The following is a 10535-nucleotide window of genomic DNA, read 5'->3' as shown; positions in this document are numbered from 1 at the left end:
CCCAGAGCCCAGCCCTGCAGCTCAGTCCTCGCCCCGCCCCTGGAAGAGCCCCGCCCCGCAGTTCCATCTTTTCCCGCCCAGTGGCAGTACCCAGAGCCCTGTCCCTGGCAGTGTCCAGAGCCCCTCCCAAAAGCTCCGCCCTCTCCTCCGTCCCGCAGCTCCGTTCTCGCACCGCCCCCGGCAGCGTCCAGAGCCCCTCCCTGAAGCTCCGCCCTCTCCCCCCACCCCGTAGCTTTGTCCTTACCCAGTCTTACAACGCCGCTCTCTCCCCGCCCCCCGGCTGGGCCCAGAGCCCTGCCCCATCCTTGTCTTACCGGGTCCCTAGTGGTAGTTGTCTCCACTGTCACCGTCACCCTGCGCGGTGACCGGGTCTGAGGGAGGCGGGTTCCATGGCGGCAGAAGCCCTGGCGGTAGAGGCCGTCGCCTCGCGTCTGGCGCGGCAGGAGGAGGACATCCGCTGGCTGTGGGCGGAGGTGCAGCGCCTGCGGGAAGAGCAGCTGTACGCGCCCGAGCAGTGCGTCGGTGAGGGGTCGTGCCTCTCTCGGGAGGTGACGCAGCTCCGGGCCGAGAACCGTGATTTGCGCCACTGCCTGCACCGCCTGCGGCTATGTCTGACCGAGGAGCTGAGCCGTCAGGCAAAGGTGGAGAGCGCCACACGGACTGCGGCGGGCGCGCAGGTAACCAGGGTGGGGAGAGGAGCCGCGCCCAGGTGACGGGTCCGGCGGGAACTGGGGTCTTGCTGCCTTTCCGCAGCAATGGGGCACAAATAGCGGTTTTCGACTCCCTGAGGGCAGGTGCGGCGTTTGGGGGTGGGGTGGGGAGGGATGTTGAGGCCGTGGCCACTGAGCCCTGCCCCTCCCAGTGACTGCATGGTGCTCTGGGAGCAGAGAGCCTGTTCGGTCTTGTGCCCTGCATGCAGATGTGTCTGCTGGAGGGCAGTGAGCGCCCATGACACCCTGGAACCGCTCTGTGTCCAGTAATTGGCAGATTGGCCTATTGATGTAATTTCTCGGCTCTTCCATTGCCTGCAACAACTTTTGCTCAGCATGCTCATTTGAATGCTAGGTATTTCAAACACCATTATGCAAGAAATTGGATAATCTGTCCTTGGGCAGGAAGTCCTTCAGATACATATATGAGGAGTCCTGGTATGGTGCTGTAGGATAAGCTTGGACTGCTGAGGATACCTCAAAAAGTGTTGCCATAAAGTCATTGTTAGTTGTTAGGTGCCATTTGAGTTGGTTATGAAGATTTAGCGTCCCTGTGCACACCAGAACGAAACACTACCTGCCCCTGGGCCATCCTCACAACTGTTATGTTTGAGTCCATTGTTGCTGACTCTGTGTCAATCCCTCTCTCTGGGGGTCTTCCGCTTTTTCACTGACCCTCCACTTTACCAAGCATAATGTCCTTCTCCAGAGATTGGGCCCTCCTGAGAGGCTATCCGAAGTATATGAGAGACGAAGTTTCACCATCCTTGCTTGCTACTGGGAGCACTCTGGCTATACATCTTCCAAGACAGATTTGTTTGTTATTCTTTGCCAGCACCACAATTCAAATGCATTGATTCTTCTACAGTCTTATTTAGTATTCAACTTTCACATGCAAATGTTAATTGTTTTGTTAAGTGCCATCTAGTTGATTGAATGGTGACAAAGGGCATCCTTGTCTGGTTCTCCTTGGCAAGGGGAAGGCTTTCAGTTTCTCTCCATTGAGAGTGATGTTGGCTGTTGGTTTTGTATATGTGCTCTAAATTATGTTGAGGAATTTCCCTTCAATTCCTACTTTGTTGAGTGTTTTTATCAGGCATGGATGTTGGATTCTGTCAAATGCCTTCGATATGATCATGTGGTTCTTCTCCTTTTTCTTATTTATATGGTGGATTATTACTTCGATGTTTTTTCTAATGTTGAACCATCCTTGCAGCCCTGCTTATGAATCCCACTTGGTCATGATGGATTTTAAAATTTTTATGTATTGTTGAATTCTGTTGGCTAGGATTTTGTTGAGAGTTTTTGCATTTATGTTCATGAGGGATACTGGTCTATAATTTTCTTACTTAGTGTTGTCCTTCCTCCCTGGTTTTGGTGTGAGTGTTATGCTTGCTTTATAGAATGTATTAGGGAGTTTTCCATCCTATTCTATATTCTGGAATAATTTGAGTAGAATTGGTGACAGACCTTCCCTAAATGTTTGATAAAACTCACCAGTGAAATCATCTGGACCTGGACCTTTTTAGGTTAGGAATTTTTTGATGACCTGCCAATTTCTTCCTTTGTTATAGGCTGTTCAAGTTTTCTACTTTACTCTGTGAAAGTTTAGATAAGTCGTGCTTTTCTGAAAATGTATCCATCTTCTGTTAAGTTTTCAAATTTGTTGGAGTCCAACTCTTCATGATAGTCTGTTATTATCCTTTTTATTTCTATTGTTCTGTTGTGACATCACCCACGTGGTTTCTTATGCATGTTATTTGTGTCATTTCCCTCTTTTCTTTTGTTAGGTTTGCCAGTAGTTTGTCGATTTTATTAATTCTTTCAAACAACCAGCTTCTTATTCTGTTGCTTCTTTCTATAGTTTTTCTGTTTTCTATCTCACTTATTTCTGCTCTAATCTTTATTATTTCCTTTCTTCTGTTGACTGTAGGTTTACCTTGCTGGACTGTTTATAGTTGTTGGAGATGTTGTGTTAATGTGTTGATTTTGGATTTTTTTTCCTTTTGGATGTGCGCATTTATTGCAATAAGCTGTCCTCTTAGCACTGCTTTTGTCATGTCCCAAAGATTATGGTATGTTGTATTTTCATTCTCATTTGTTTCTAGAAACTTTGTGAATTCACATTTTATTTCTTCTACTACCAAGTTGCTTTTCAGCAGTGTGTTATTGAGTTCCGTGTGTTTGACTTTATTTCCTTGGTCTTCCTATTATTGATTTCTAATTTGATAGCATTGTGGTCTGAGAAGATGCTTTGTAGTCTTTTGATATTTATAAATTTATGGAGGCTTGTTTTGTGGCCTAACACATGGTCTATTCTTGAGAATGTGTACTGGAAAAGAAGGTGTATTGTGCTGTTATTGGTTTGAATGCTCTGTACACATCTATGAAGTCCAGTTGGCTGATTGTGTTGTTTTGTTCCTCTGTGTCTTTGTCAAGTTTCTTTCTGGTTTTTCTATCCATTTTTGAAAGTGGTGTCTTAAAATCACCTACTATTATTATAGATTTGTCTATTTCTTTCTTCAAATCTATTAGAGTTTGCTTTATATATTTTGGAGCTCTTTCATTGGGAGCATAGATATTTAATGTGGTTATGTCATCTTGTTCAATTGTCCCTTTAATCATGAGATAATGTCCATCCTTATGTATTATGCTGGCTTTTGCCTTAAAGTTTATTTTATCAGAGATTAGTACTGCCACTCCTGCTTGTTTTTTATTCCAATTAGCTTGGTATATTTTTTCCATCCTTTGACTTTTAGTCTGTTTTTGTCTTTGTGTGTCAGGTGTTTCTCTTGCAGGCAGCTTATTGAAGGATCTTGTATTCTTATCCATTCGGCCACTGTCCGTCTTTTAACTAGTGCATTTAATCTGTTTACATTCGGTGTAATTATCGATAGTTATGGATTAACTGCTGCCATTATGTTTGTTTGTTTGTTTGTGGTGCTGCTGGTTTCTTTTTTCTGCATGTCTTCCTGTGCTGAGTTCATGTTTTTTGTGTTCTTTCTTGTGAGTTTCCTCATAGTTTGAATGTTTTCATATTCTTCTTGGATTTTCATTTTCTTGGTATGTTATAGAGTATTAGTTTTCTTTGAGGTTGCCGTATATTCTATTAATGTTTCCCTTCATTTAAGACAGTCTATTTTATCCTGTATTCTACCTGACCTCACCACCTAGATCTCTGTTCCTATGTGTTCACCTTCTTTTAGATTATAATTGTTTTGATCATAGACTGACCTCCCAGATCCTCTAAATTTGTTCTTATAGTTTTGGTCTATTTTCGACTCTTCCATTTGTCTATTGAGTTCCTCTGGGTGGTGCTGCCATGTATGTCAATCTCTGGTTGTTGTCTGTTCTTCTTGGTTTTCAGTCCATAGAACTCCCTTTAGGATGTTTTGCAGCGCAGGGTTGGTTTTGGAAAAATCCCTTAGCTTCTGTTTATCTTGGAATGTTTTCATTACACCATCGTATTTGATTGTCAGCTTTGCTGGGTAGAGGACTCTTGGTTGGCAGTTTTTTTCTTTCAGGGTTTTATATATGTCTCCCATTGCCTTCTTGCCTGCATGGTTTCTGCTGAGAGATCAGAGAGTAATCTGATTTGCTTGCCTGTGTAAGTAAAACTTCTCTTTTCCCTAGCTGCTTTCAAGGTTTTCTCCCTGTCTTTGATTTTGGAGAGGTTGATTATGATATGTCTTGGTGATTTTCTTTTGGGGACTATCCTTCCTGGGGTTTGGTGAGCTTCTTGAATGCTTATCTTTTTGCTTTTCAGGACGTTAGGGAAATTTTCTTCCAGCAGCTCTTCAACTGTGTCTCTCTGTGGAGTTGTGTGATTCTTCCTGTTCCAGAATGCCAATAATTCTTAAGTTATTCCTCTTCATATTATCCAACATGAGACTTAGACCTTCTTTGGTTTTTTTTTTTTATCCTATTTTCTGCTTTTTCTTCTGCCTTAGTAGTATTAAGAGATTTGTCTTCTAGCTCACTAGTTCTGGCTGCCATCTCTTCAGTTCTACTCCTTTGCCCTTTCAGTGTATTGTCCATGTCTGATATTCTATTATCAATTGTTTGGACCTCTTTCTGTAGGTTTTGTCATTGTTTCCAATGCTGTATCTATCTTATTTGATTGTTCCTGTAGCACCCTCCTAACTTCTTCCTTATTTTTCTCAACTCCACTATAAAGTGTTTTGATACTTTTTATTATCATTTTTCTGAATTCTTTCTCAGGCATTTCCAAAGTATGCTCTCCTTCCACTATGGAGTGTAGGTCTATCTCCAGATTATTTGTCTTTGTCACTTTATCTTGTTTCTGGACATGTGCTGATATAGTCATCTGTTTCTGTTTCTTGGGCATATTCAGTAGTTAACTGTGGCCTTAATATTTAAATGAGTGTGTGTTTTTGTATTTTTTATGCTTTCTGATTGCTTCCAAGTAGATGTGATCAGGAGATGGGCTTCCCTTTTCCCTCTTCTTCTCACTCGACTCAGAGTAACTGTTGCACGTGTTGGCTGCCTATCTGATGTATAACAGCTGGTATTGGTTCTACCTGGATGGTGGGATTTTACAGGGTGTGATTGTAGCTTGACTATATGACTGCAATTACTGTCTCTTCTTGGGTAATGTAGGAGAGAAAGAGCTCCCTAAAGATAAAGAAAACTAACAGCAACAGCAAAAAAAAGACAGATTGGATACTGTGGTCTATAACCACAGAAAAGAGAGAAGGGGAAAAGATAAAATCCTGTAGCCAAATATGAGTATGACTTTAATGTCCCTCTCTTGGCTTCTTGTCTTCTAGGCTGCCTGAAAATTTCAAGATGCCACTGTTGGTCATTATGATGTAACTCAGGATTTAATTTTTCAGCCTGTTTCATATTTTAGTCTTTGTCTTTTTCCTAGTGATAAACAGTTCACGGCCAGCTGTGGCTGTTTTGTGCTGCCATTTGGTTTTAAATGGCAACTGTTCCTTTAAATTTTGAGGAGATCTGTGTGCATATGTAGTAGAGCCCTCTGGGGGGTGGGAGGGTATCCACTTGCTCAGGCACCCCCTCTCGTCACCAGAATGGAGGTATGCAGACAGCGAGAGACCAATGAACAGATATATATAAAAAAAATATCCACACCTTTATCTCTGCAGTTCAGTCAGGCATCAGTTCTTGGATGCTCTGATCCTTCCCCTGCTCTGTCTTGCCCAATATGGCGGCTCCAGGAACAACTGAGTCTGGTGGGTTCAAGAGCACTAGATATCTTGATTCTGCTAAAAATTCCACTGGCTGTAAGCCTTCAGACATTCTAAATATTCTTTTATATGTGGTTCAGAGTTCTGGAACCATAACCTGAACCTGCTTCATTCGATAATCTGTGTTATTGCTGACGAGATCCTCGCTGTACTTCTCCCCAGTCTGCCATCAAGCCCCGCCTCTCTATACCATAGGTTCTTGATCTTATGCTACCTCTCGACAAATTTTTTTTGGTACAGTGACTTTGTTTATTCTTTCCATCTTCTTATTTATTTCCTTCCATCTTCTTTTGACACTTCGTGCATCATTCAGTATTTTGTCCATTGTTGTTGTTGTTAAGTGCCATCAAGTCGGTTTCAACTCACAGTGACCCTGTATAGGTTTTCCAAAGAGTGACTTGTGAACTTGAACTGCCGACCTTGCGGTACAAACCGACTTTGCAGTCCAGCATATTAACCCACAGTGCCACATTGCAGGTCGAGGCTTGAATTTTTTCTTCAGTTCTTTCATCTTAAGAAATGCTGAGTGTGTTCTTCCCTTTGATTTTCAAACTCCAGATCTTTGCATGTTTCATTCTAATACTTGACTTTGTCTTCTCAACTTGCCCTTTAAAATTTTCTGTTCAGCTCTTTTATTTCCTCATTTCTTCTAGTTGATTTAGCTTCTCTACACTGGAAAGCAAATTTCAGAGCCTCTTCAGACATCCATTTTAATCTTGTCTTGTTTGCCTGTCCTTTTGCTTTCTTCGTGTATGATGCTCTTGATGTCATCCTACAATTCTTCTTATCTTTGGTCTTTAGTGTCTAACACATTAAATCTGTTCTTGAGATGGTCTCTAAATTCAGTTGGGATATATTCAAGGACATTTTCTGTCTCTTTAGTACTTGTTTTAATTTTCTTTAGCTTCACTCTGACTTACAAATGAACAATTGATGGTCTGTTCCACAGTCTGCCCCTGGCCTCATTTTGGCTGCTGATTTTGAGCTCTTTTACCATTTATTCCCACAGATATAGTCAATTTGATTCGTGTGCATTTCATCTGGTGAGGTACATGTGCCTTTTATGTTGTTGACAAAAGGTATTTGCAAATAATGTTAAGATACTTGGCTGTCTTTTGAATCTTGGTTTCCCTGGCATACCATTATAAAATAGACACTTGAGGGGGTGAGAAAGGAATAGCCAGAAATATCACCACAGAAGGCTTGTAAGTCCGTCTTCTGTCTATAACTGGAATACCTAAAATGGGGCTACAACATGCCCAGTGAAGGAGACTTCCTGCAGAGCCTCTGCATTACATAACACCATAGGTAGAATCTTGAACCCCATCCAGAATCTTCTGAGGTGGGAAATTTCCACTGTAAAGGATAAGCAGACCAGCCTGGAACAGCTAGAAGAATCAATAAGGGGAAGTGAGGGAAAAACAGCAATAAAGTTGTGAGCTAAGCCCTACAATATTCAATAGACTCCTGTGAACCCTGGGTGGAGACCTGGTTGGCCAGCAATGTGGCAAGAACTGGGGACTCTTGGGCCCAGAGTCAATGACATAGCTACAGAGGACTAGAGTGGAGAGTGAAGCGTCCAGCTGATAAGAATAGAGAGCATATGCATAAGAAAACCCACACTTGCAGTTAATACCCACTTGACCTGGCTTCAACGACTGGATGATCAGAGCTCGACTAGAAGAAGAAAGAAGAGGAAAAAAAAGAATAATCTGATACAATTTGATGAACTTGACCTACACCTATGGATGTAATAGCTCAAAAGAGGGAACAAATCTTTACAGCGAGGATCATTCTCACCCCCTCCATACACAGAATAGACAGGGATAGGCAACTTGGACATTGGCTACCCAAAATGGGGGGGGGGCTACAAAGGCAAGAAGTGACTGGCTTACAAGGTTTCAAGAGGGAGCCTAGATCTAGAGGGCGTGGAGGAAGGTAGAATCTCCACTGAGTAGTATCCAATCTGTCTGGGCGGGGCTGATGAAAGGAGATGGGGATAGGTCTCTTGTGGTACAATATTGAATAATTGTTATCAGGACTGACTGTGAGGGTTGGAAATGTAAAGGTAGACATTTTGTAGCAAAAGGAGGGGAATAATTGACTTTGCAGTCCAGGAGTGGAGGTCCCTGGGACCATCAAGGGAGAAGAGCAGAGTGCAGGACCCTACCCAGAGAAGCAGTGATGCCAGAGATGGAGGCAGAGACACTGATGTGGAGAGATGGAGTGGCTGGGAACTCTAGACCCAGAGAGGGAGAGGGACTGTGTGCTGAGGACCAGGGGGCAGGCTTGTAGGATATATCCTTGGGTTGGCTGATGATGCATGGAGGGGATTGTAACCGTGGAAATGAAATGATATACGATAGGATGAATGTGAAACTAATGTTCCCCCATGTAAACTATCACATAATTCACAATAAAACATTTAAAAACAAAAAAACCCATTTTGGAACAACTTATAAAAATGAAAAAAAAAAAAAAAGGTAATTGAAGTGAATAAGCACTGGCCTTGCAAAATTCTATCATGCAATCACCATCATTTCTATCTCCAAGGCCATACAGTCCAACTGCTAATCCTTCTGTTTTCCAACTTTTGCATTCTATTCTCCAGTAATTATCAATATAACTTGATTGCATGCTTGATCAATTTCATACTGAAGAAGTTGTTAGATTTTTTTTCAATTTCATCTTCACTGGCTTTAGCAGTTGGTACATAAATTTAAATAATAGTGTATTAACTGATTTTCTTTGTAGGCATATAGATATTATCCTATCACAGATAGCACTGTACTTCAAGATAGATCTTGAAATGCTCTTTGTAACAATGAATGAGATGCCATTCCTTTTCAATTTGACATTCCCAGTGTAATAATCAATATGATTGTCAGATTTAAGATGGCCAACATCAGTCTATTCCAGCTCACTAATGCCTAGGATATCCATCTTTATGCATTCCATTTCATTCTTGACAACTTTCAATTTTTCTAGATTCGTACTTTGTACATTTCATGTTCTGATTATAAGTGGATGTTTGTCCCTGTTTCTCCTCATTTTGAGTTGTGCCCCATCAAGAAATGAAAATCTCGAAAGCTTTGCTCTGTTATTGTCATTATGGTCAACTCTACTTTGAGGAGGCAGCTCTTCCCCAGTTAGTTGTATTTTGGTGCTTTCCAACCTGAGGGGCTCATCTTCTGTCACTAAATCTGACAATGTTCCACTGCTATTCATAAGGTATTCAGTGGCTAACCATTCAGCAATGATCTGTCTTTCCTTCTTTTAAGTCTTGTTTTGGAAGCTCCACTAAAACCTATTCACTGTGGGTGAACCTGCTGATAGTTGCAATACTGGTGGCATAGTCTCCAGCTTCACAGTAACACACAAGCCACCCCAGTGTGACAAACTGACAAATGAACAGTGGGTGGATGAAATCTTAGAAACCTTTATTAAATAGAAATATTAAAATGTGAAGCTCTGTTTTCTTGACATATTCTCCATCTAGGTTTATATACTTCTGAAGGCTGTTTCCCATCTTTTTAACCCTTCCCCAAAGAATTCTGCACTCATCAGTTTACATCAGAGTGGCAGTTTTGACCTCCTCAATGGATTTAATCCTGTTTCTTTTGAATGTTCTTTGAGTTTGGGAACAAGCCTGAAGCTCAAGATCTGCCTGTAGGAGGGATGGGTAAGGCTTTCTAAGGAAACTCTTGTAGGACAGCCCTTGTGACTTGAAGGAGGAGTCAGTGCATTGTCCTAATGTAAAATAGTTGTTTTCCTTGGTGCAACTTTGTTGGTCAGTTCTCTCTAATTCGGTTTTTAGTGTTCTTAAAACTTCTTCCTAATACACCCCCATGATTGTCCTGTGCCCTTTAAGAAAATCTATCCAGATTACCCTTTTGGAATCTCAAAAAATAAGTCTCCATAACCTTCTGAGCTGACCTCTCTGCCTTGAATTTAACTTGGCCCAGCAGAGTCCCTTGGAAGTCACTGTTTTGACTGGATCTTTTTGTGAGTTCACCATAATGAGATAGAAAGTATATTACTGGGAGAATTTATCTGCTGCAGTAGCCATCCGCTGATCTCAGAGACATGTTTACACATGTTTTGTGTGGAATAAACCCATGCATGTATACACTGAAATCCTAGTAGTAATACTTTTTGACTTGCCCTTGGATTGTTGTTGTTGTTAGGTACCATTGAGTCGGTACCGACTCATAGCGACCTTATGCACAGTCGAACGAAACACTGCCCGATCCTGGGCCAACCTCACTATTGTTGCCATGCTTGAGGCCATCGATGCTGCCACTTTACCAGTCCATCTCGTTGGGGGTCTTCCTCTTGGTCCCTCCTGACAATATGTCTGAAGTATGAGAGACGAAGTTTGGCCTCCAAGGAGCACTCTGACTGCACTTCTTCCAGCATGGTTCTGTTGGTTCTTTTGGCAACCCATGGCACTTTCAATATTCTCCTCCAACACCATAACTCAAAAGCATCAATTCTTCTATGATCTTCCTTATTCACTGTCTAACTTTTACATGCATATGAGGTTATTGAAAATAGCATGGCTTGGGTCAGGCGCACCTTAGTCCTCAAGCTG

At 41.9% G+C, this 10535-nt stretch overlaps 1 protein-coding gene across 2 annotated transcripts in view; it reads left to right on the top strand.

Moving 5' to 3' along the window:
• The first annotated feature begins 389 nt into the window (after positions 1-389).
• TARSL2 (threonyl-tRNA synthetase-like 2) overlaps positions 390-10535 on the top strand; it is a 130292-nt gene continuing 120146 nt past the window's right edge. The window contains exons 1-3 of one of the 2 annotated variants that reach the window (XM_006874530.1): positions 390-609; positions 642-677; positions 9313-9331. In XM_006874530.1, coding sequence (XP_006874592.1) covers positions 390-609; positions 642-677; positions 9313-9331 — 275 coding nt within the window. Of the gene's footprint in view, positions 678-9312; positions 9332-10535 lie in introns of both variants that reach the window. The other variant, XM_006874529.1, reaches the window with a different exon arrangement.

Source organism: Chrysochloris asiatica, unplaced genomic scaffold (genome assembly GCF_000296735.1).
Source record: "Chrysochloris asiatica unplaced genomic scaffold, ChrAsi1.0 scaffold00282, whole genome shotgun sequence".
NCBI lineage: Eukaryota > Metazoa > Chordata > Mammalia > Afrosoricida > Chrysochloridae > Chrysochloris > Chrysochloris asiatica.
This window is presented reverse-complemented; position numbering and strand designations above follow the sequence as displayed.